This window comes from Geotrypetes seraphini, chromosome 12 (genome assembly GCF_902459505.1).
Source record: "Geotrypetes seraphini chromosome 12, aGeoSer1.1, whole genome shotgun sequence".
Taxonomy (NCBI): domain Eukaryota; kingdom Metazoa; phylum Chordata; class Amphibia; order Gymnophiona; family Dermophiidae; genus Geotrypetes; species Geotrypetes seraphini.
In genome coordinates this window covers 38,030,857-38,057,344 of record NC_047095.1, presented here as the reverse complement: position 1 = coordinate 38,057,344, position 26,488 = coordinate 38,030,857, and the positions used below count along the sequence as shown (strand labels likewise).

General features: G+C 44.7%; 1 protein-coding gene across 2 annotated transcripts in view; it reads left to right on the top strand.

Moving 5' to 3' along the window:
• Positions 1–26,488, top strand: part of AK5 (adenylate kinase 5) — a 313,765-nt gene that overhangs the window by 25,142 nt on the left and 262,135 nt on the right. For both annotated transcript variants that reach the window (XM_033917084.1, XM_033917085.1), the window contains exons 4-5: positions 1,651–1,820; positions 1,937–2,050. In XM_033917084.1, the coding sequence (XP_033772975.1) occupies positions 1,651–1,820; positions 1,937–2,050 (284 nt within the window). The remainder of the gene's footprint in view (positions 1–1,650; positions 1,821–1,936; positions 2,051–26,488) is intronic.

Sequence of the window (26,488 nt, the reverse complement as noted above, 5' to 3'; positions counted from 1 at the left end):
GTAGAAAACTGGAACGCTCTTCCGGAGTCTGTCATAGGGGAAAACACCCTCCAGGGATTCAAGACAAAGTTAGCCAAGTTCCTACTGAACAAGGACGTACGCTGGTAGGCCGCCGCATGAGCGGACTGCTGGGCACGATGGATCACTGGTCTGACCCAGCAGCGGCATCTCTTATGTTCTTATGTTCATGGAGAGTGCCCAAGCAGCGGGATAGAGTGGGAGGGGGGGGGGGGGGGGGGAGGGCAGAAATCAGCAGGGTTAGAAGAGGGCGGAAAGGGTGGGGGTATAAGGCACATTATGCATTTAGGTGGATAAAGTTTAGGCTTTTAGAGGGAGGTTAATTCAACTAGCTCACACAGTTAAACCTTTTGAAAATTCACCCCTTAGTGAATAAGGTGATCATAGGTTCAGAGGTTATGGTAGAAAAGTGAGTTTTGTTCTCAAACTGATTTACTGACTGTTTTCCAAAGTGTGCACTTTTTCCTGATATTCATTGATGTTTCCTATGTCATTTAAAATATATGCACATCCTTATGCATTTCGTGGGGATCCTGAATTCTCAGCCCCACTAAGAAGAGAATGGCATGGATATAGTTCAATCAATGATCTGAAACAAAGTCAAAACATAGAATTTAGTTTATGCAAATTGGCACTTTACGAAATAAGATAATACTCTTTTCACAGTGGCAGAATACCGGTAATGCTCAGAATTTAGGCAGTTGGTTGGTTGGGCTCAGAACTTTTCAGCACCCCCTCGTATTATAACATCTCTGTGGTCTTGGTAAATTTTCCATTATGATTTGCTTCCATTTTGTATCTATGGTGATGAAAAAGATGGATGGAATTTTTATGAGATAATTGCTCCCTGCACAGCAAGTCTTGTATCAGAATACTGTACTGGGAAGCTACACTTGCCAAAACTCATGCATTATTCTGTGGGTAAGTGGAAGATTTTAGTTATTGCTGCTAATGGATCGCTTTCCGTGAGCAGAAAAATTCACAAGCAACAAGAAATGAGTCCTCCAAGGAAATCTCTGTTGAGGATAGTTCTTCCTTGTCTTGCCTTTTCTACCACTCTTTTAGGAAAGTTGGGCCATTCCCTTACTTGACTGATCCTAAATTACATTACATTACTGATTTCTATTCCGCCTCAACCTTGCAGTTCTGGGTGGATTACAAAAGAGACAACTGGACATTTCCAGGATAATTACAGAGAGAATTCTGGTCATTTCCAGGAGAAGTTACAAGAATAATGGAGCTGTATATTTCAAGAGCTACAAGATGCTGTACAAATAGGAAATAGTGCAGATCCAGTATATATACCGTTAGGGAAGCAGTTGACATGCTTGAGGCTAAAGAGAAGGGAACTGGTGAAGGGGGGAGGAGGGGGGAATTGCGTTGAGGGGGGGGGGTCTGTTTTGGGTTAAGCCATCTGTATAAATTTTTTGAATAGGTGGGTTTTGATTTCATGAAGAGTATGGTAGATGTCATTATATTTATGGTGGACACAGGTTTCTTTGTAGAGAGCAACATACAGTTTACTAGGTACATGATAGATATTAACATCATGAAGACCAGATTGCTGGTGAAGGATTGAAAACAAAGCTAGCCTAGGACTAACCAGATTAAAACATTCTTTTCTAAAATTAGGTGGGCCTGGCAGTGGCAAAGGTACGCAGAGCCTGAAAATAGCAAAACGGTATGGATTTGAATACATTTCAGTGGGTGAATTATTAAGGAAGAAGATCCACAACACATGCACCAACAGAAAATGGAGTCTAATTGCAAAAATAATTACAACGGGAGAACTAGCACCGCAGGTACTCAGATCTTCCCTACCGCATGCTCATTTGGCATAGACCGCATGCTCATTTGGCATAATATTCATGTTGTATTTTTATAGTGTGATGTTATGTTGGCTCTTTCTTTCTGAAAGGAAACCACAATTACTGAGATAAAGCAAAGATTAATGCAGATCCCTGAGGCAGAAGGCATTGTGATTGATGGATTTCCAAGAGATGTTGCCCAGGCATTGTCCTTTGAGGATCAAGTAAGAGCAATTCATTTATATAGTTTTAAAAAAAAACCCGTCTGTAGAATCTTTTCAGTTGTACTTGCTCTACTTGACAATGGAGGTAACCTGAAAAATTTCATTGTTAATGCAGTGCTTCCCTTAAAATCTTTGTGCATGTATAGGCATTGATAAGGTCATTTTTTTAGGTCTCGGTTTTAGAATGTTAAGACAATTCTGTAGATTCTTAAGAAAAGAAAGAAAGGAATTGTTAAGAGCGTTATGGAGATTGGAAATTGACCATATTCCCAGTTTTATAACATAGCTAATTTGTTGGCGTGTTGATTGCATAGCAATAATTCTGTGAATCTTTTGTTTGAATACTCATTAAAGCAAACTACAACTACAGTACACTACTAGAGAATGGAATACACTGTAATTACAGGAATTGTTTATATCAAGAAATGAATAGTTCCAAGATCTCATTGTATGGCACCAGTGTTTTGAAAATGAAGGTCAGGATTATATAATGAATCGGATATATGTATGTTTGAGAACACTCAGCTCTTTAATTTTGGGTTTGACTGTCTTGAGCTTGCTTAAGGTCAGATATAGTAAAGAGTTTGTTTCCCATTTTCTGCCAAAGAGATATCATTATGTTTCCCTTGCATGTATGAAATCTGAAAGCTAAAATTCAGGATTTTGTACAACTAATAGCAACATATCTGAAAAATTTAGGATATCCAATTATGTTTTTAGTAACATGTACATCTTGATGTTAAACCAGATGGTGCTATGGATTAACCCCCGACCTTTTACAAAACCGTGCAAGAGGTTTTTAGTGCTGGCTGGCGCACTGAATGCTCTGCATTGCTCCAACGCTCAAAGAAACTCTGACCATTGGAGAAGCGCAGAACATTCAGCGCGCTGGCCAGCGCTAAAAAAAACTCTTGCATGATTTTGTAAAAGGGGGATATATTCTGTAGATGGTGCCAAAAAATCAGCGCAAAATAAATGAGAGTTAAGTGCTATTCTATAAAGGGCACTCTGAGTTGGGTGCAGTTTATTAAATAATTTTTGGTGCTGGGATCTGTCCCCAGTTTTGGGTGCAAGCATTTACACTAACTGAAACCTGGTGTAAATTTGTTCGCCTAAATTATCATTTATCGTTTATTAAACTTAATGTACTGCCCAGGGCTGTGGAGTCGGAGTCGAGGAGTTGGAGGAAATTTCAGGTACCTGGAGTCGGAGTCGGAGTCAGAAGTACAAAAAACTGAGGAGTCGGAGTCAGAACATTTATCTACCGACTCCATTTTTGAACATGGCATACCAATCACGAGCGATTCTTTCAGCTAAAGCACCCACTATATACACAGCACAAATGTTGCGAGCAGCTTCTGCGGCCTTAGAACCTTGATTAAAAGCAAAAAGAAGGTGGTGTCGAAAATGCTCATTTCTCTCAAGTTGACATTCCATTTTAACGATCTGAAAATTAACCAGTGCTGTGGAGTCAGAGTCGGAGTCGAGGAGTTGGAGTCGGAGGAAATTTCGGGTACTGGAGTCGGAGTCTGAAGTACAAAAAACTGAGGAGTCGGAGTCGGAACATTTATCTACCGACTCCACAGCCCTGGTACTGCCTTAGCTGCAGCACAGTTCAACGCGGTTTACAATAAAAATAGTTCATAAAACAGAAATAGGACACCATTAATAAAAAAGCACAGAAATCATCGTTCTTTCCAGAGACGTAAACATTAAGAACCTAACGTATTTTCACGCATATAACGCGCGCGTTATACGCGTTTTTACCTACCGCGCATACCCCTCGCGTGTTATATGCGTGAGCGCGGTATACAAAAGTTTTAAAACATAGTTCCCACCCCGCCCGACGCCCGATTCACCCCCCCAGCAGGACCGCTCGCACCCCCACCCCGAACGACCGCTCGCACGCGCTCCCACCCGCACCCGCATCCACGATCGGAGCAAGAGAGAGCCCAAGCCCTCTTGCCCGGCCGACTCCCCGACGTCCGATACATCCCCCCCCCCGGCAGGACCACTCGCACCCCCACCCCGAAGGACCGCCGACTTCCCGACAATATCGGGCCAGAAGGGAGCCCAAACCCTCCTGGCCACGGCGACCCCCTAACCCCACCCCGCACTACATTACGGGCAGGAGGGATCCCAGGCCCTCCTGCCCTCGACGCAAACCCCCCTCCCCCCCAACGACCGCCCCCCCCAAGACCCTCCGCCCGCCCCCCAGCCGACCCGCGATCCCCCTCGCGACCCCCACGACCCCCCCCACCCCCCTTCCCCGTACCTTTGGTAGTTGGCCGGACAGACGGGAGCCAAACCCGCCTGTCCGGCAGGCAGCCAACGAAGGAATGAGGCCGGATTGGCCCATCCGTCCTAAAGCTCCGCCTACTGGTGGGGCCTAAGGCGCGTGGGCCAATCAGAATAGGCCCTGGAGCCTTAGGTCCCACCTGGGGGCGCGGCCTGAGGCACATGGGCCCAACCCGACCATGTGCCTCAGGCCGCGCCCCCAGGTGGGACCTAAGGCTCCAGGGCCTATTCTGATTGGCCCACGCGCCTTAGGCCCCACCAGTAGGCGGAGCTTTAGGTTGGATGGGCCAATCCGGCCTCATTCCTTCGTTGGCTGCCTGCCGGACAGGCGGGTTTGGCTCCCGTCTGTCCGGCCAACTACCAAAGGTACGGGGAAGGGGGGTGGGGGGGTCGTGGAGGTTGCCAGGGGGGTCGCGGGTCGGCTGGGGGGGCGGTCAGAGGTTCTTGGGGGGGGCGGTCGTTGGGGGGGAGGGGGGTTTGCGTCGAGGGCAGGAGGGCCTGGGATCCCTCCTGCCCGTAATGTAGTGCGGGGTGGGGTTAGGGGGTCGCTGTGGCCAGGAGGGTTTGGGCTCCCTTCTGGCCCAACTACCAAAGGTACGGGGAAGGGGGGTGGGGGGTCGTGGGGGTTGCCAGGGGGGTCGCGGGTCGGCTGGGGGGGCGGTCGGAGGTTCTTGGGGGGGGCGGTCGTTGGGGGGAGGGGGGTTTGCGTTGAGGGCAGGAGGGCCTGGGATCCCTTCTGCCCGTAATGTAGTGCGGGGTGGGGTTAGGGGGTCGCCGTGGCCAGGAGGATTTGGGCTCCCTCCTGGCCCGATATTGTTGGGGAGTCGGCGGTCCTTCGGGGGGAGGGATGTATCGGACGTCGGGGGGGGGCATCAGGCTTTCAGGATGGGGACAGACCTTCAAGGGGGGACAGTGCACGGAAGTCAGGGCGGGCAAAAGGAGCGTCGGGCAGCATGCGCGGTATACCCGTGAGCGCGGTATACCAAAGTTTTTGTACATATCATCGTGATTTCTGCGCGCTATACCCGTGTGCGTGTTTTATACGGGTGCGCGTTATTTGCGTGAAAATACGGTAATACTGCAAAAAAGGTATGCTCTCCATGACTTCTGCTTTTTGTAAGTTGGAAAATGCTCATTCAAAAAGGTAGGTTTTAAAAAGTACCCAAAACTTGGTAAATGAAGATTCTAAGCATAGATTTAAGGGTAATGAATTCCATAATGCCGGTGCAATAGGAAAGAATGCGGAACGTCTTGTTGTTTCCCATTTCATTTTTGACAGATGAGGAACAACAAGTTTATTACCTGTTAATAAACGCAGAGTCCGAGATGGTGAATAAGGATTAATGTTGCCAAATAATCTGGGTTACCTGTATGTAATGTCTTATAAGTCAAAGTAGGAATTTTGAATTGTGTATGATGGTATACTGGAAGCCAATGTAATTGTTTTAATTAATGCATCACATGATCAAATTTTCTGGCATTGCATAAAATTCTAACTGCAGTATTTCATAATGTTTGAAAATGCTTAAATTAGGCGTCGAGCAAATTCCAGGAACACCCCTGACCTGTCCACACCCTCCATGGCCATACCCCCTTTTTTAAATTTGTGTGTAAACATTTACCCGTGCTTTTTTAGAGAATAGTGGTCTGAAAGATGCACGCACAAATTCAAATTACCGATTAGTGTCGATAATCACTAGCATCCAATTATCAGCACTGATTGGCTCGTTATACGATTTTTAGCACCATATGTAGAATTAAGGGGTATATGTCAAAAAGTTGAGTTTTTGTAGGAAAATATTTTTGAGTTCTGTCTTTTTGTATAATTTGTTGCACATGGTGTCAGACTTGCACGGTCTGTATCTGTATATGGCCGTTTGTTGGAGGATGGGCTGGGGAGGGCTTCAATGGCTGGGAGGGTGTAGATGGGCTGGAGTATGTCTTAACAGAGATTTCGGCAGTTGGAACCCAAGCACAGTACTGGGTAAAGCTAAGAAGAAAAAATTTAAAAATTTAAATTGAATCAGGTTGGGCAGACTGGATGGACCTTTCGGGTCTTTATCTGCCGTCATCTACTATGTTACTATATTATGGATAAAATCAACATAAATAATTGAGGCAATTCTATAACGTGGTGCCTCTTTCAGGTGCCACAAAGGGGCATTTAGAGGCTTTTCTATAATGCAGGGGTAGGGAACTCCGGTCGAGAGCCGTATTCCAGTCGGGTTTTCATGATTACCCCAACGAATATGCATGAGATCTATTTACATGCACTGCTTTCAATGCATATTCATTGGGGGAAATCCTGAAAACCCAACTGGAATACGGCTCTCGAGGACCGGAGTTCCCTACCCTCGCTATAATGGCTTAAGGGTGCAGCTTATAGAATTGCCTTTAATGTTTGCACAACAATTTGATTCTAGCATAAAGCCAATGATGTCCTGTTTAAACTAGCTGTCAGATAATTCTTTATGACTAGAATACAGCAGCCTTCATGATACCTCTTATTAGTTTCATATCAGAAGCTATAAAATCCGTGTCAAAACGGGAAACTTCTAACAGAAAACAAACCCTGCCAAAACAGTTACTAAGGAAACAAAATGAGAAGACTTTTTTTTTTTTTTAACTTTGACAGTAAGAAAAAGAAAATGTTAGATAAAGCCATTTTATTAAGGATTCAAGGACTAAAATCCACGTTTTAAATAAGATTGTTTTACCCCCCATGTTTAGGCTCGAAGTCTTGCAAACAATCCATAGTGTAGTGTCTCCAAGTGAACTAGTTTTGGTGTAGAAAATTCTTATAAGCAGAAGACAAACAAAGAAGGTGACTGATCGGTGTTCAATCTCATTTATTGAATAAAATGACTCGACACGACCGTGTTACGGCCCCAAACGGGCCTGCCTCAGGAGTCTGGATGTATAATTGAAAAGACAAAGATCGTGGAGATACACAATCTTCTATTCTTCGTTCTATAATTCAATACTGACTTGTGTTGTGCGCTGCTATCTGTATGAAAACGAAAGTAGCGGCGCTCATTGCAGATTGAATTATAGAACGAAGAATAGAAGATTGTGTATCACCACGGATCATTGTCTTTTCAATTATACAGCCAGACTCCTGAGGCAGGCCCGTTTGGGGCCGAAACACGATCGTGTCGAGCCATTTTATTCAATAAATGAGATTGAACACCGATCAGTCACCTTCTTTGTTTGTCTTCTGCTTTCACATCCTGTGAAGGCGGTTTCTCCTGTGTTTTTTTTGTGTGAAAATTCTTACAAACCACCTTGGTACCATCTGGATAATGCTGAGTCAGAGTGGTGTCTGCCTAACCTTAGAGATATTCAGCTGCCGTCAATTTCATTTAGACCAGCAAAAAGGCTGTCCTAAATTAAGCTGCTTAGCTATATGATGAATAGCTGAAGAACACCGCAATATGTATTTATAGTTAATGCAATAAAGTCTACAACTATTGTTTGGCATCCTTTTGTGGGAAAAGAAGCTGTGTTTACTTATTTTAAACTTGCAAGCATCAAAAGTCATTTTCTTCATTATAGTGCACTCTGTGTTAGGGTAAAAATTTGGACAGCTAATACAGTCTGACTGCTAAGTGATGGTGCAGCTGGCAGAATAGCTAATGGCTCAGATTGATACTTGGCGAAAGCTCAATTCTGAAGCTAAGGGAAGCTCTGTTTTTTAATGCTAATTTCAGGATTTGTATCAAAATTTAAGTATGACCTAAATTGAAATATCAAAGGAGCCTTTAAGCTGCAGCAAAAAGTGACCTTAGTATACCACTTTGTGGATTTCCCCCCACTAAGGCCATGTTTGCTATGGCCACAAAATGGCTGATTTTGCGTATTTTGTGTTAATGGTCATGGGCTAATTTTGCCATTAACCTGCAATCATTTAAATAAATTAACACATGCGCAAATTCATTTTGTAGGCGGTAAGGGCAATGTGGTAATCCCCCTCTAACCAGTTAGCATGTGGTAATATAGCTATGCTAATTGATTAGCACAGGAATGTCCCCTGACATGCCCCCTCCAAAAGATTAGAAACATAATGTATACAACAATGTGTAAGGCAACCTATGGCTCTTTCTGATTTGGAAGCCAACACTTTCTCTTTGCTGCTCTGTCCACTGCATCTTGTTTTGCCAATAAAAAATGATTTACAAAAAAAAATGAAACTTTGATGAGCAAGTGGATTAGCATGGGCTGAAATTGAACTTACTGCAGGAACGCCTAAGCGTTCAGCCATTTTAAGCTGATTGGGCCTGTGTTAGGGCCTAACACAGCTTATCGTATTGAGGGCTATGGTATATCTGGGTCTCCAATCAGGAGTACCTAAAAGGGCCGCCGCGTGTGCGGATCACCGGACTGGATGGACCTCGGTCTGATCCAGTGAGGGCTTTTCTTATGTTCTTATGTTCATTCTTAAATGAATATAAAATATAAGAAAGATACTAACCACTAATTGCGCCCCGCCAAAGAATTCCTCAGGTAAGGTTTCTGGCTCAGTGCATCAATTGGGATATGAAGCTCATGCGCATCATGAAAAGCATGGAAATGTTTGTTTTATTATTTTCTTTTTTTATTCATTATGGAAGCTATGCACCGACGCCAGCGCCTAGTCCACCCTTCAAAGCAATTTTGGAACTCTTTTTCTGGAATACCCATCAAAGCTGTCGTCGTATTACCCTTGATGTCCTGAATGTCATCAAAATGTCTTCCTTTCAATATTTCCTTTATCTTTGGGTAAATAAAAAAGTAATTGGGAGCCAGATCAGGTGAGTAGGGAGGGTGTTCCAATACAGTTATTTGTTTTCTGGCTAAAAACTCCCTCACAGCTGGTGCATTGTCATGATGCAAGAGCCATGAGTTGTTGGCGAAAAGTTCAGGTCTTTTTGTCTAACTTTTTCATGCAGCCTTTTTAGCACTTCCAAATAGTATACTTGGTTAACTGTTTGTCCATTTGGTACAAATTCATAATGAACAATCTCTCTGATATCAAAAAAGGTTAGCAATATCGTTTTGACTCATGATTTGGATTGGCAGAACGTTTTGGTTGTGGAGAATTGGCTGACTTCCATTGTGCACTTTGACGCTTTGTTTCAGGGTCATATCGGTACACCCATGTTTCATCACCAGTGATAACACAGCCCAAAACATCGTCTTGCCTCTCCAAAAAGGTCTTGGCAAACTTCGACTCTCCTTTGCTTTTGTTCATCGATGAGCTCCTTTGGGACCGTTTTTGCACACACCTTTCTCATGCCAGGAGTTTCAGTTCAGATTTGCCTGTTTCTCTATCGATGTTTACTTGGTTTGCTCTGCTTCTCACAGTCTGCCGACGATTTTGACGCACAGTGTGACAAATTTTTGCAATGTTATCATCATTTCTGCTTGTTACTGGCCGCCCTGACCTTTCTTGATCAGTGACGCTTTCTCTCACCTCAGAAAAATGTTTAATCCATTTGTACACTGGCATTTTCTTCATGGCATAAGGATAGACACTTAAATAAATAGGCACCTAAAGTTAGGCACCTAACTTAATTAGTAAACTGGCTTCAGTTATGAGCTTTAACAAGATCATAATTGAAATAAATAAAAATGAATTGAGAGATAGGCATGTATCCTCTTAGGCATGTTTAGCGGTGGAGAAAGACTTAGACCAGTGGTTCCCAAACCTGTCCTGGAGGACCCCCAGGCCAGTCGGGTTTTCAAGATAGCCCTAATGAATATGCATGGAGCAGATCTGCATTCCTGGCATCTCCATTATATGCAAATCTCTGTCATGCATATTCATTAGGGCTATCTTGAAAACCCGACTGGCCTGGGGGTCCTCCGGGACAGGTTTGGGAACCACTGACTTAGACGCTGCTAGGCACGGTTCGCTAAAGGACTTTGGTGCCTATAAAACTCTGGCCTCTATTACAAGTGCCTACGTTTTAAGTTAGATTCTGCTAAGCATCTCAATTGACTGGCATGCAATAGGCGCCTGTCTTTTTTAGGCATCAATTACAGAATCTGGCCCTCAGAGTCTAAGATAACAGAAAAAAAAGGGATAACAAAAAGTGCTAAACAAACCAGCATGCACACAAGAAAGAAGCAGAATGACCTGTAGAATGGGGACCAAAATATTCTTTATTCCGATGACCTGACACGGCCCGTGTTTCGGCAAAAAGCCTACATCAGGGGTTTTTTTGTGTGTCCCTCTAATATGAGTATAACAGACATGGAATATCCAAATTCCTGGGAAATTTACCCTTTATAAGCAACAATTAACATGCTGAAATCATCTCGTCGAAATAAAGACTATTTTGAGCCCCATTCTTCAGGCCATTGTGCTTCTTTGTCGTGCGCACTCATTCAGGGTCTACCACTCCATTCCTACAGTATTTGCGTTTGTCTTCTGTGGTCCTGCTCCCAGTGCTTCAGCTGTGAACACAGAACAGAAATATATGTTAAGCAATTCAGCCTTACCTTTATCAGTTTCTACATATTCCTTCTCTTTACCTTTGAGTCTCACAATACAACTTTTGCACTTCCTCCTACCACCAACATACCTAAAAATGTCTTGTCCTCCCATTTTACTTTGTTGGCAATTTTTCTTCAATTTGCACCTTTGTTTTCCTGACTACTTTACCAGTTTCCCTTAACTTTCTTACCTGTACCCTTATCCTCTATGGTTCAATTCCGGACTCCATCCCTTCTACTTTGCTGCATCGTATGCCTGGAATAAACTGCCTGATACGGTTACATTAAACTTCGTCTCTGGCAGTATTCAAAATCCAGACTCAATGCCCAGTTCTTTGAAGAAGCTTTCAATTCCAACCCACCTTCTAAGCATCAATATCTGTCTTATCATTCCCTCTGTAATTCCCCCATCTAAGCACAGTGTATTAATGCACCTTCTTGTCCAGTTTGTCTGTCTTGACTAGATTGTAAGCTCTTTTGAGCAGGGACTGTCACTTCTATGTTTTGATGTACTGTATAACACTTGCGTATGTCTAGCAGTGCTATAGAAATGATTAGTAGTATTAATAGTATATTTTTGCCTGTCTTCCTCTTTCTGCGAACTTTTGTAGTTTATGAAATCTAACCTCTTTTTCCTTATCTTTTCAGCTACTACTTTTGAGAACTAAAGTGGCCCTCTTTTCTTATTACTTTTACTTACTTTCCTTATAAAATGGTTTGTTGCCCTTCTCCTTCAGTTTTGCCCACTGCTTTCCTACTTCTTCCAGATGATCCCATCCAGACAACTCCTTGATGTAATCCCCCATTTGAACAAAATTAGTGTTTTTTAAAAGTCTGGAACCTTCGATTTCGAATGAGCCCTCTCCATACCTGTCGTCAGTGGCGTACCTAGGGTACGTGGCACCCGGGGCCCATCATTTTTTGACACCCCCCCATGTAAAAAAATATTTTTTGTAATGACCATGAAACGGAATAAATGGTCAGAATAGAAACAGGCAGTGAAAATTTTCTCATATTCCAAACATAACATAACATAAATTATGTCTGAATTGTCATGACATCAGAAGTACATATGGAGTAGTTGCAGGTGATGCTTGGGACAGTTCTGATTGTGTTAGTTCGGTTTTATGTGTTTTTTGAATAGAAGGGTTTTTATTTCTTTTTAAAGGTTTTGCAGTCTGTGGTCGATGTCAATTGGTTGTAGAGTTGGGGGTCGACTGTTGCAGCTCGAGTCGAATGGCTAGGAGGTTGTCGAACAGTTTTTTTCTTTTGACTTTTTGGTTGGAGGGTGTGTGAATGGTGCGTGAGTTCTCCTATGTCTGTTTGAGGTGGATTGAATTATTTAGCTGAAGAAATTAGTTACCCCCTCATCCCACACACATTAATTCTCTTCCATTTTTGTTCCCATTTAAAAAACACTGATAAGTTCCCAGAAAAAAAATACATTAAAATAAGAAGTGAAAACAAAGGCCCCTACAGATGAGAACATAATATAAGAATAGCCTAACTGGGTCAGACCAATGGTCCATCATGCCCAGTAGCCCATTCTCATGGTAGCCAATCCAGGACACTAATACCTGGTCAAAACCCAAAGAGTAGCAACATTCCATGCTACCGATCCAGGGCAAGCAGACACTTCCCCCATGTCTTAATAACAGATTATGGACTTTTCCTCCAGGAATTTGTCCAAATCTTTCTTAAAACCAGCTACACTATCTGCTTTTATCATAACTTCTGGCTACTTCATTTTTAAGTTTAGATCTTTCCTTTCAAACAGAGACCTTGCTAGATGTCAAATACAGCACAAGATAACTTCACATGGACTTAGCTGTGCAGGAAATGTGAATCTCCTCATACACCCACCATACAGTGCAAAAATGTGCAAAGGTCTGTTTTTTTCTTTCGATCACTACATAGCCTAATGCCACACAAGCAGCACTGTTACAAACATATTCTATAGGTCAATGCTAAGGATAACAAAGTTTCCTTCCTTGGACCAGAAGGAGATACTGATAAACCACTGGAAGAGAACCCAAAACAACACCCAAAGACCCACTCAGTGTGTGAACCAGTTGAGTGGAGTGGACTAACTGGGGGGTGGAAATGGGCCCGGAGTTTGCTCAGTAGAATTTCCCAGACCACCTCTTCCTCTCAACACATTGACATGCTGCCACCACCACCACTAGGAACACCTCACTGGGTAGGCCAGCTATGCTATAAACTTTATAAAACACATTATTATATTTTCTTATAAAGCACATATTTTAACTGAACTCTCTGACATCCTCAGCCTTTCCATTCACAAAAATAGAAGGAAGAAAAGTTCCCATTTCCTGCTGTCTCATGTCCCTGGCCTATACAATATTTTTTTTCTGCAGACCCTTCAAAAGTCTGACCAAATCCTCATTTCACTTGCATTATAAAGTACTGAGGATGCCATCTCTCCCCAATCCCAGGTCCTAAAGTCTAAGACAGTAGCGCAAATTAATGCTGCCAGATTCAGGAAAAAAAAATTTGATTCGATTCAGCCTATTGAATTGGTTTTACAATTCGATTTTCCTGCCCAGTTGGGTGATTTTTTTCAAAACTCCTGGTGGGTTTTATAGCTTTTTCACCCCCTTTGGCTTCTCCTAACCACACTGGCGCTGTGGTGTAAATAAAATAAAGAAACAAAAAGGACTTTTCCTCTCTCTGTTAAATCCTATCTCACGTTTGCGGTCCAACACCAGCTCTGGTAGGATACATATTTCAAATCTGACATATTGTAATCACAAAACAGAAAATAAAATTAATTTTTCTACCTTTTGTTGTCTGGTTATATTTCAAATCTTGTTGGTCCAAGGCTCTGGTTTTCTTCTGATAACTTGCTTGCCAGGGTCTCCTTCTTTCTTCTTTCTGCATGCTAACCATCCATCTGCCAACTCAGTCCTCCCTTTCCATTTCCCTTCCCTCCCCAGGAAGTCTGGTATCTTTCCTTTTTTTCATCTTCCTCCTCAGATCCACCTTTTCTTAACTACCCTTTCATCCGGCATCTCTCCCTCCTTCCCCACCACCCCAGAGTCCACCATCTCTCCCTTTATTTTCCCAATTACCTTCCTATCCAGTATCTCTATCCCTCCTCCACACCATCCCTTGTGTCCAATTTCTCTCCCTTTCTGTTCCTTCCCTCCCTCCCTAAATCCCATGGTCCATCATCTCTCTCCCTCTCCTCTATTTTCAGACCCATTATTTCTTCCCCCCCCCCAAAGTTTGGCATATGCACGTCTCTTTGAACACCCCCTTCCCTCCGTGTACTTCTAAACCAGGGTCCCCCCCAAAGGCCTGTCCCCCCTTAAAGGTCTGCCTGTCCCCCCTTGAAGACCTGCACCCCCCTTGAAGGCCTGTCCCACCCCCTTGTAGGCCTGTCCCCCCCTTGAAGGTCTGCACCCCCCCCGAAGGCCTGCACCCCCCCGAAGGCCTGTCCCCCCCCTTGAAGGCCTGTCCCACCCTTGAAGGCCTGCCTGCCTGTCCCCCCCTTGAAGGCCTGTCCCACCCTTGAAGGCCTGCACCCCCTTGAAGGTCTGCACCCCCCAAAGGCCTGTCCCCCCTTGAAGGCCTGCACCCCCCGAAGGCCTGTCCCCCCCCTTTGAAGGCCTGTCCCACCCCTTGTAGGCCTGTCCCCCCCCCTTGTAGGCCTGTCTCCCCTTGAAGGCCTGCCTGCCTGTCCCCCCCTTGAAGGCCTGTGCCCCCCTTAAAGGCCTGCACCCCCTTGAAGGTCTGCACCCCCCGAAGGCCTGCATCCCCCCGAAGGCCTGTCCCCCCCTTGAAGGCGTGCCTGCCCCCCCCTTGAAGGCCAGTCCCTCCCCCTTGAAGGCCTGCACCCCCCCCGAAGGCCTGTCCTCCCCTAGAAGGCCTGCCTCCCCCCTTGAAGGCCTGCCTGTCCCCCCCCTTGAAGGCCTGCCTGCCTGTCACCCCCTCCCCCTTGAAAGCCAGCCTGCCTGCCTGCATGCCCGCCCGCCCGCCCCACCCTGAAGGCCTGATGCCCCGACCCACTCCGAAGGACCGCTCGCCCCCTTGGCCTCCCCGCACCACCTATGAAGCAGCCGCAGCAGGATCGCAACGTCAGTGATCCCTGCGCTGCTTAGGCGCTGCTTCCTGCACCGCGGTCCCGCCCCTCCTCTGATGTCAGAGGAGGGGCGGGACCGCGGCGCAGGAAGCAGCGCCCAAGCAACTCAGGGATCGCTGACGTCACGATCCTGCTGCGGGCTGCTTCATAGGTGGTGCAGGAAGGTCAGTGGGGCGAGCGGTCCTTCGGGGGTGGGGGGGGACTGAACGGCAAGGCCAGAGCACCCTCTCAGGGCTGGCACCCGGGGCGGACCGCACCTCCCGCCCCCCCCCCCCTTGTTATGCCACTGCCTGTCGTAATGTTAAACCACACTGTGTGGCAATCCCTGAATGCTAGATGATCACCCATTATAATATCAGAAACACTTTCCCCCTTCATAAACACTGAGTCCAGTATGGCCCCAACCTGCATGGGCTCCATTACCAACTGCTGGAGAAGTTCTCCATGTAGAGAATCCAGGATCTCCCTATTCTAGGATACCCCACAGTAGAGATACCCCAATCAACATCTGGCATATTAAAATCATCTATTAATAGTACACTTCTCCTTCCATATTAGTGGGGGTTAGGGGCAGAGCTGGCCCACGAATATGGAAAAATCGCAAATAACTTTAGGGCTGACTTTGACCCACCCCTGCCTCTTTCCTGCCTCTCAGACCTGTCCACTGTACTTACTTTTTAAAGCCTGGTGATCTAGCAGTGAAGTGTGGCAGGAGCAATCTTCCTGCGATCTTGTCCTGTGCAGAGCCCAGAACAAAAATGGCTGCCGTGAGTTCCCGCGAGACCATGGAAACTCATGGCAGTTATATTTGTTTCCAGTTCTGCACAGGGCAGGAGTGTAGGAAGATCGCTCCTGACCTGCTTCACTGCTAAACCACCAGTATTTAAAAAGCAAGTAAGTGGAGAGGTCTGGGAGTTGGGGGGTGGGTCACCCAGATAAAAAACGCAAATAACTGAAGTCGCGAGTTCTGAACCTGCGAATATGTACCCCTTTTATGACAACATTTTGAATGTCTTCAATTAAATCTCAGCCCTCTTCTTCAGTCTGTGAAGGAAGCTTGTATATCACACCAATGTAAATACATTTTTCATTCCCTCTTTCCATATTGACCCGCAGTGCTTCTCCTTACCCTGTGGATCTTGCAATTGTGTGGCTTTAATGACCTTTAACATATAACATCACTCCCCCTCCTTTTTTTTTTTCCTACCCTGTCTTTCCTGAACAGATCCAGTATAACTATGGTTTTCTGTGAACCACATCTCCATTATCACCATTAAATCCAAATTCAGCCTCTTCCATCTCAACCTGTAGATCTAGATCTTTAGTTCCCATACAACGGGCTTCCCAGACATTGCCCCTTTTGTGTAGATGTTTTTCGGGCACTAGTACTAGAGATGAGACTTGATTGTTTTCAGTTCCGCGCTGCAAAACCTCCCATTTGTTTGTTTTACCATTTGTTTTCTGTGCTGGCTCTGAATCATCTTTTTAGTAGTCTGTCCTATGCTATAATTATAACTCTCCTTTAGGCTTAAATTCACCTCGCCTTAATAATTCAGGTGTCAGGCTGTGATCTACTTGTAGTTTCTGAATAACTCCACATTTTATACTGTATTTGTTTTAGCATGGGTCCCCCCCCCCTTTTGTTTTATTGGTCTTTTTTTTCTTTTGCAAAATGTGTTATTTATTTCCCTTCCTTTGGTTTGTGGGAACACTGGTCGGTGTAAGAGTAAGAGACTGACTCTGGCTTCTACTTCAGCATTTTATTGAGCAGTTGGATCTTTTGACGTTAAGTATGCCTCAAGGCCCACGAAGATAGGTCTGTCCCCCCTTGTTCTGTAATCTGCACAATTTTATGCAATAACTTGCAAAATTGTACAACACAGATAATAGAATATTGCCAGACACATGTGTAGCTTAATTGGCAGTAACTACCAATTGGATATAATTGGAGTTAATTGGTGCTAATTGCACTGATTTGCCCTTAACTGTAATTCTGTAACTGTAGGTCATAAATCCTTTGGCATGTAACTGCTGAGCAGGTGTGGAGATGGAAGGATATGGGTGAATCAGGTGTATACACAGTGCTAAGGTCATAGCACACTGTCAGTTGCACATATAACTGCAGGAATTTAGATGCAGCGTGAGTGTGAGATGCTGTTTTTCATGTTGGACCCAGTTTATTAGTAATTGTCACCAATCAAGTTTTATTCCAGTGGCTTTGATTTCCTCTTGCATTGACCTCTGATGCAGACGTTTGTGCCGAAACTTGGCCTGTGTCAGGTCTATTAATAAAGTGAACTCTGCTGTCCCAATCTGGAAGGCCCTCGGTGCTTTGTTTTGTTTGCTGTTTGATGTGTGCTTTGATTCCCTCGCTTTGTTGTTTAGTATTTAGGTGCAAGCATTCACACCAGCCTTTGATATTGCATAAGTGGTCACACCTAAATTTAAGCATGCAAATGTAAACTTTTGCTACTATTCTATAATGGCAATTATACACAATTACCAGGATAGAATTCACACTTAACGCACATACTTTAGATAACCTGAACAGAATTATCCCTATCCCCAGATTCTATATATTACTCCTGATGGAATTCTGCACAAAAAACTTTGAAAATTTTGCAGTTTATTTGTAGTGTTTTATGCAGAATTCCCCCATCATAAGGCCTGAAATTCCTTCCTCAGGCTCCAGCCTCCTCAGTTCCCTGTCTCACTCCAACTGCAGTTCTGTCTCCTAAATCCCAACATGACTTCTAATTCTGTTTGCCCCTAAAGACTTCTCCTGCATACAATACCCCAATCTCTCATTTTGTCTTTTCACCTTCCCAGTGGTCACTGTATTTTTACTCCCGCTTACCAGAGCAAGTCTTCAGCTTGCCTTTCCCATAACATATTCACCCCATTACTCTGCCTCTCCCTCTCTCCCCAAGGCCACGACAAAGGATCTCTTCCTATCTTCCCACCCCCCTTTCTGGACTGAGTCACTTTCTCTTCTACTCTATATCTTCCCCACTCACCAGCACCTCTCTCTAACTTGCACGCTGAATCCCTTCCCCACTTCCCATGGTCTGGCATCTCTCTCCCTCTTTCTTCACTGGCCAAGAATCTCTTCCTCCCTTCCCACCCCACTTTCAGTTCTGGGTCACTCACTGCATAGGCGCCGGAAAGGGAGGGCCACAGGGGCCATGGTCTCCCCAAAAATTTGATCCCTGGTGGTCCAGGGGAGCAGCGGGCAGGAGCAAGTTTTCTGCGCTCCTGCCCACTGCTAACCCAGTTGGTGACAGCTGACTCTTCTGCCGCTGAGTGGCAACCAGCAGGAACGTGCTTTGGCGTTGCCTGCTCAGTGCTCAGCGGCTTCTTTGACTGGATCCCACGAATTCTCGCAAATCGCGAGAATTAGAATTCACGGGAACCAGTCAAAGAAGCCACTGAGTGCCGAGCAAGCAGCACCAAAATGCGCTCCTGCTGGTTACCGCTCAGTGGCAGAAGAAATCAGCTGCCACAGAATGGGAGGAGGTAGGAGGATGGGGCAGGGTGCACTGCAAAGCCTGGGAGGGAGGGGGGCTGGGTGCAGAGTCTGACAGGGGTTGAGAGGGAAGAGAGCTGGGTACAGAGTCTGACAGGGGAGGGAGGGATGGAAGGAAGGAAGGGGGCTGGGTGAAGAGCCGACAGGGGTTCGGAGGGAAGGGAGCTGGGTACAGAGTCTAACAGGGGAGGAAGGGAAGGAAGGAAGGAGGCTGGGTGAAGAGCCTAATGGGGCTGTGAGGGAAGGGAGCTGGGTGCAGAGTCTGACAGGGGAGAGGGAAGGAAGGGGGCTTGGTGAAGAGCCTGACAGATGTTGGGAGGGAACAGGGTTGGGTGCAGTGCCTGACAGGGGAGGGAGTGGGGCTAGGTGCAGGTCCTGATAGGGGAGGGAGTGGGGCTGGGTGCAGAGCCTGGTAGGGAGAGGCTGGATGCAGTGGGTAAGGAGTTGGGAAGGCAGGGAAGACAGATGTTCAGGGGGTTGGGAAAGACAGATACTGCATGTACTGAGAGAGGGTTGGGAAGGACAAATGGGGGGTTAGGAAAGGAGGAAAAGAGATGCTGCACAGGTAGAGAAGTGGGAAAGGAGAGAAGTAAATGCTGGGGAGGGAAAAGGAACGGAGAATTGTTGGACTAGAAGTGTGGCGTGAGAGGGAAAGAGAGATGATGTATATGGGGAAAGGAAGAAAGAGGAATAATTGTTGGACATGATAGTGGTGGAGAGGGGGAAAGAGAAATGTTACACCGGGAGGGAAGAGAGATGACCCAAAGAAGGGAGAGATGTCAGACCACTGGAATGGGAAGGAGAGAGAGAGAGATGCCAGACCACAGAATGGAAGGGAAGGAGGGGAGAGAGATGCCAGACCGTAGAAAGGAGAGGGGAGAGATGTTAGACCTCGGGAAGAGGAAGGGAAGGAGAGAGAGATGCCAGACCATGGGAAAAGAGAGAGATTCTAGGCTATGGGAAGGAGAGGAGAAATATGCCAGACCATATGAGGGGGGGAAGGGGGAAGGCAGAGATGTCTGACCATGGGAGAGAGATGAGATGGTGCATAGGGATGGAGGGGAAGGGGAGACAGAGGTAGGAGATGGTACACAGCGATGGGTGCGACAGGGAAGAGATAAGAAGAAATGCTTCTTATGGATGGATGGGAGGAGGGGATAAGAAAGAGGGAGGAGATGGTACATGTTAGGCCTAGGGCCCGCCATTGGGCAGAAATAAGTGGCAGAACAGTACACATGAATAGATGGGAAGGAAAGGCATGGAAAAGTAGATTTTGAGAAGAAAGCAGAAAAATGGAAGAAAGTTAAAGGTTAATGTATGGCAGAAAATGGAGAGAAAAACAGCAAATGGATAAGGTGGCCCTGGATACACAGTTAAGAGCACAGACAGAAGGACGTGCAGCCAGAGAGACTGGGAAAGATGGTTTGAAAACCAAAATCACCAGGCAATAAAGGTAGGGGAAATGATTTTATTTTCAATTTAGTGATTGAATTGTGTCAGTTTTGAGAAATTACATCTGCTGTCTATATTTTGCACTGTTAAGAAAGAAATGCATTTGTTTCTATTTCTCTGGGGGTTGTACTGCAAGCAGTCATGCATCTTAGGATTTTGTTTGTATATATTAGTACTTTTAGTTTGCATAGGGGTTATCTGTGTTCTGCATGTATGACCAAGGCCAGGTGTTCTGGTATGAATGAATGTTGAGAAACATACAGTGTGCTTTGCATAGTTTAATTTTGTGGTTAAATATTATGTATTGTTAATAAGATTATATTGTGTGTATATATGAAAAATGGTATTACAATTAGTACTATTGTGGGTACGGGGTCTGGGGCGGAGATTGGGCGGGGTCTGGGACGGAGCTTCTGCCTATGACTCATTGACCCCCACCCCCAATCCCCACACACACATACACACATCATCCATATCCCCTCCCCCCCCCTTGTGGATCTGGCCTCTCACCTCACAGTCTGTGCAGGTCTAGCATTTCTCAGTTCATCCCCCTCCAAAGATCTGGCCTCTCTCTCTCTCCCTCCTCCCCTCCCCCATTGGCCCGTTATCTTCTTTTTCTACCTGCGGCTGTCCCAAAATAGCAGCAGTAGCTAGCCTATAGAGGCAATGCTGTGAACAGGCCGCTTGTGGATAGCCCTGCCAGGGCCTTTCCTCTGCCATGTCATCTGTCTACAGGAAGTGATATGACAGACAGATGGCACAGCAAAGGAAATATGAAGTATTTGCAACTGAAAAATATAACAGACAGAACAATTCAGTAATTCCAGAAACCTGGATGTATAATTAGATAAACTACAGTGTATAATATCGTAGTTGCATTCCACCTTGTTTAAAGGTGGAATATAAACTATAAATTGGACACGCTAATGTTATGTTCACTAACCCCAAAATTCTATAAAGTCTGCCTAAAGTTAGATGCCTACATCAGTGTGCCTAGCTGATGTAGGCTCCAAATTTAATTGATTAATAGGCTTAAGTGGTGCAAATAATTGGCACGTAACTCGTAATTAATGTTACTTGGATTTGATTGAAATTTAGGCACATAGCACCTAGTCCAAAGCGCCTACCAAATGTGGGTGTGGTTAGGGGGGGCAGATTGTGGACATGTTTTCAAGTTAGGAGCCTATTTTTGACTTAGGTGTCATTGTGAGCACAACTTAGGTGCCCACATTTGGGCCAAGAAAACTCTGGAGTAAATAGGGTATCTCCAATAGTTAGGACACATAGCGATGCCTAACACCATTTAGGCAGCACTAAGCGTGATTCTAAACAGTGCACCCACCTTTTGTGTTTATATGCGGGTAATCAAAAAGTAAAAGATAAAATACATTTAACTGCTTTAATAGAAGTAACTGTGAGCAATTGAGCACTGGTCGCCGTACATGAAGAAGGACACGGTACTACTCGAAAGGATCCAGAGAAGAGCGACTAAGATGGTTAAGGGGCTGGAGCAGTTGCCATACAGTGAAAGATTAGAGAAACTTGGCCTTTTCTCCCTCGAACAGAGGAGATTGAGAGGGGACATGATCGAAACATTCAAGATACTGAAGGGGATAGACTTAGTAGATAAGGACAGGTTGTTCACCCTCTCCAAGGTAGGGAGAATGAGAGGGCACTCTCTAAAGTTGAAAGGGGATAAATTCCGTACAAACGTAAGGAAGTTCTTCTTCACCCAGAGAGTGGTAGAAAACTGGAATGCTCTTCCGGAGTCTGTCATAGGGGAAAACACCCTCCAGGGATTCAAGACAAAGTTAGACAAGTTCCTGCTGAACCGGAACATGCTCAGGTAGGGCTAGTCTCAGTTAGGGCACTGATCTTTGATCAGAGGGCCGCTGCATGAGCGGACTGCTGGGCACGATGGGCCACTGGTCTGACCCAGTGGCGGCAATTTTTATGTTCTTATCATTTTTCTTCATAGTCTCCATGCAAGACAATGCATTTGTTGTATCATTCAACTAGCTTCTGCATTCCTGCACTGAAGAAGTTTTTTGGCTGTTTCCTTCACTTCATCAGCAGAGGTGAATCTGTGACATCGCAGTATCTCCTTCAGTGGATCAAAGATGTAATAATAGCTAGGCGCCAGATCCCGGGCTGTAAGGAGGATGTGGAAGATGTTCAAATACAAGCAGTTACACTGTCTCTTCTGTCGCTACTGCTGTCAATGTGCTCTTATGTATGATGCTGATGGGTGACCAGAATGACCGGTTACACCTGTTGTACCCACTTTAAATCTTTTTACCCACTCATAGACCTTTCGTTGATTCATGGTGCTATGTCCATACTGAGTCAATACCCGACGGTGAATGTTCACAGGCCTTCCTCCGCCCAAAGTAAGCGCACTACTGCACGCTGTCCTTAGATGGTGCCATCTTGCAATGGAGCAGCCATGTTTCTGAGTGCTGCACTGTGCATGAACCAACTATCTTAACAGGCAACGTACAAGTACATAGGTTGCATTTCGCTAGCTCTGTTCCGGTTATCACATAATTTAACAATTGCCTTTAATTTTTGATTCGCCCTTATATATACATTCCTCTCATTAGATTTGTAAAAAAAATCATTAAACATACTGTATATGTTCCCCCAGGAGGACATCATTATAGAATTGCACTTTGCGCTGCTCTAGTCAGTGAATGCAGTACTTTTTTAAAAATCTTTTTTATTTATAAAATTTTCAATTTTTAATACAAGCATTGCATTTGCAAATTTCTACAGATCCAGAAATTATATTCAATAAAACATATAAAGGAAACATTAACTATCTCTTATTTAGTCCACCAAAATGAGGATCAAGAAAAGAAATAAACTTCCATCAGAAATAACAAAAATTAGCTTAAGGTCATGGCATTAGATTCCCGAATTATAGCCAGATGGTAGGTCATACATCACTAGACATGGTTACCAACCTTTCTTTTGATTCAATAAATTCTAAAAGTTGTTTAGGCTCAAAGAAAATAAAATTCTTATCTTGATAAGATACATAACACTTTGCAGGAAATTTAACAAGAAATGAAGCCCCCAAAGCAAGAGTTCTTGGCCTCAAGGTCAAGAAATCTTTCCTACGTCTCTGAGTTTTCTGAGCCAAAGCTGGAAACACTTGAACATTAGAGCCTAAAAACTTATCATTTTGTATATGACAAAAATATAAGCGAAGGATAAATTCCCTATCACTCTCCAAGGCTAGTTCATGGTAGTGAAATGTCTTCCAGGATCCTCAGCTACCAGGAGTTCCAGGCAAATACTGATTATAATTAAGGAAGAAACTAAGGATTTTAACACTGATGTTGTTATCCATCTGGGAACAAATGACCTGGCCAACAACTCCACACTTGCAGCACAGAAAGCTTTTCGGGAGTTTGGTGAGGGCGTGAAACCTTTTGTAAAGACTTTAGCTTTTTCTGAAATACTGCCTGCATATGGAAAAGGAGAGCAAAGAGTGAAAAACACAGAGGACTTTAATAGATGGCTCAGAGCCTGGTGTCATCAAGAAGGCTTCAGGTACATAGGAGGATGGGGAAATACATGGAAGGACAAGAAGCTATATTGCACTGATGGGCTACATATTACTACAGCAGGAAAAAGAAACCTTGCAGAGAAATTTAGACAATATTTTTCTAGGCATTTAAACTAGAAGGTGGGGGTGGTGTATGTACGAAGGACAATTATAGAGACCACCCCCGGCAAAAGAAAAGATGTGATAGTAGTAAAGGCTGCAACATAAGCAATATCAGCAACTCATTTCTTAGTATTGCAACGGAAAGTGAAACGACACAAAAATCCATACGAAAAAGGAGATTATCGCTGAAAAAGAGCTGGAAAGCGATGACCACAAATGCTCGCAGTCTAAGCAACAAAGTTCATGATCTGCAAGCCCTGATATTAGAGGCAGATCTAGATATTGTTGCTATCACAGAGACATGGTTCAGTGAATCACATGGATGGGATGCAAACATACCGGGATATAATCTTTTTAGGAAGGACAGAGATGGTCATAAAGGTGGAGGAGTAGCTCTCTATGTAAAGATCAATATCCAAGCGACCGAAATGCAAGGGACCTGGGGAGAGGAAGAAGCGATATGGATTGCTCTGAAAAGAGAAGATGGAACTTCTATCTACGTGGGTGTAGTCTACAGACCTCCGACTCAATCGAAGCAAATTGATAAGGATCTGATTGTGGATATCCAAAAGTTTGGAAGGAAAGAGGAGGTTCTGCTGTTGGGAGATTTCAACCTGCCGGATGCGGACTGGAATGTTCCGTCTGCGGAATCGGAAAGAAGTAGGGAGATTGTGGATGCCTTTCAAGAGGCTCTGCTCAGACAAATGGTGACGGAACCCACAAGGGAAAAAGCGATATTGGATCTGGTCCTCACAAATGGAGAGAGTATCTCTAATGTTCGAGTGGGTGCTCACCTGGATAGTAGCGATCATCAAACAGTTTGGTTTGATATAACGGCTAAAGTGGAGAGCGGCCGCACGATACTTAAAGTCCTAGATTTCAAACATACGGACTTTAATGCAATGGGAAAGTACCTGAAGAAAGAGCTGTTAGGATGGGAGGACATAAGAGAAGTGGAAAGACAGTGGTCTAAGCTGAAAGGAGCGATAAAAATGGCTACGGACCTTTATGTGAAGAAAATCAATAAAAACAAGAGAAAAAGGAAGCCGATATGGTTCTCCAACCTAGTGGCTGAGAAAATAAAGGCGAAAGAGTTGGCGTTCATGAAATATAAAAAAACCCAAGAAGAGGAGCGCAGAAAGGACTACAGGGTGAAACTGAAAGAAGCCAAGAGAGAGATACGTTTGGCGAAGGCACAGGCGGAAGAACAAATGGCTAAAAATGTAAAAAAGGGAGATAAAAATTTTTTCAGATATATTAGTGAAAGGAGGAAGATAAAAAATGGAATTGCTAGGCTAAAAGATGCTGGGAACAAATATGTGGAGAGTGATGAGGAAAAAGCAAATGTGCTAAACAAATACTTCTGTTCTGTGTTCACAGAAGAAAATCCTGGAGAAGGACTGAGATTGTCTGGCAAAGTTACACGAGAAAATGGAGTAGATTCTGCGCCGTTCACGGAGGAGGGTGTTTATGAGCAACTTGAAAAACTGAAGGTGGACAAAGCGATGGGACCAGACGGGATCCATCCCAGGATACTAAGGGAGCTCAGAGAGGTTCTGGCGAGTCCTATTAAAGACTTGTTCAACAAATCTCTGGAGACGGGAGTGATTCCTGGGGATTGGAGGAGAGCGGATGTGGTCCCTATTCATAAAAGTGGTCACAGGGATGAAGCAGGAAACTACAGGCCGGTGAGCCTCACTTCAGTTGTTGGAAAAATAATGGAAGTGTTGCTGAAAGAAAGGATAGTGTATTTCCTTGAATCTAATGGGTTACAGGATCCGAGGCAACATGGCTTTACAAAAGGTAAATCGTGCCAAACGAACCTGATTGAATTTTTTGATTGGGTGACCAGAGAGCTGGATCGAGGACATATGCTAGATATAATTTACTTGGATTTCAGCAAAGCCTTTGATACAGTTCCTCATAGGAGGCTGTTGAACAAACTTGAAGGGCTGAAGTTAGGACCCAAAGTGGTGAACTGGGTCAGAAACTGGCTGTCGGACAGACGCCAGAGGGTGGTGGTTAATGGAAGTTGCTCGAAGGAAGGAAAGGTGACTAGTGGAGTCCCTCAGGGTTCGGTGCTGGGGCCAATCCTGTTCAATATGTATGTAAGTGACATTGCTGAAGGGTTAGAAGGAAAAGTGTGCCTTTTTGCAGATGATACCAAGATTTGTAACAGAGTAGACACCGAAGGGGGAGTGGAAAATATGAAAAAGGATCTGCAAAAGTTAGAGGAATGGTCTAATGCCTGGCAACTAAAATTCAATGCAAAGAAATGCAGAGTAATGCATTTGGGGATTAATAATAGGAAGGAACTGTATATGCTGGGAGGAGAGAAGCTGATATGCACGGACGGGGAGAGGGACCTTGGGGTGATAGTGTCCGAAGATCTAAAGGCGAAAAAACAGTGTGACAAGGCAGTGGCTGCTGCCAGAAGGATTCTGGGCTGTATAAAGAGAGGCGTAGTCAGTAGAAGGAAGAAGGTGTTGATGCCCCTGTACAGGTCATTGGTGAGGCCCCACTTGGAGTATTGTGTTCAGTTTTGGAGACCGTATCTGGCGAAAGACGTAAGAAGACTTGAGGCGGTCCAGAGGAGGGCGACGAAAATGATAGGAGGCTTGCGCCAGAAGACGTATGAGGAGAGACTGGAAGCCCTGAATATGTATACCCTAGAGGAAAGGAGAGACAGGGGAGATATGATTCAGACGTTCAAATACTTAAAGGGTATTAACGTAGAACAAAATCTTTTCCAGAGAAAGGAAAATGGTAAAACCAGAGGACATAATTTGAGGTTGAGGGGTGGTAGATTCAGGGGCAATGTTATGAAATTCTACTTTACGGAGAGGGTGGTGGATGCCTGGAATGCGCTCCCGAGAGAGGTGGTGGAGAGTAAAACTGTGACTG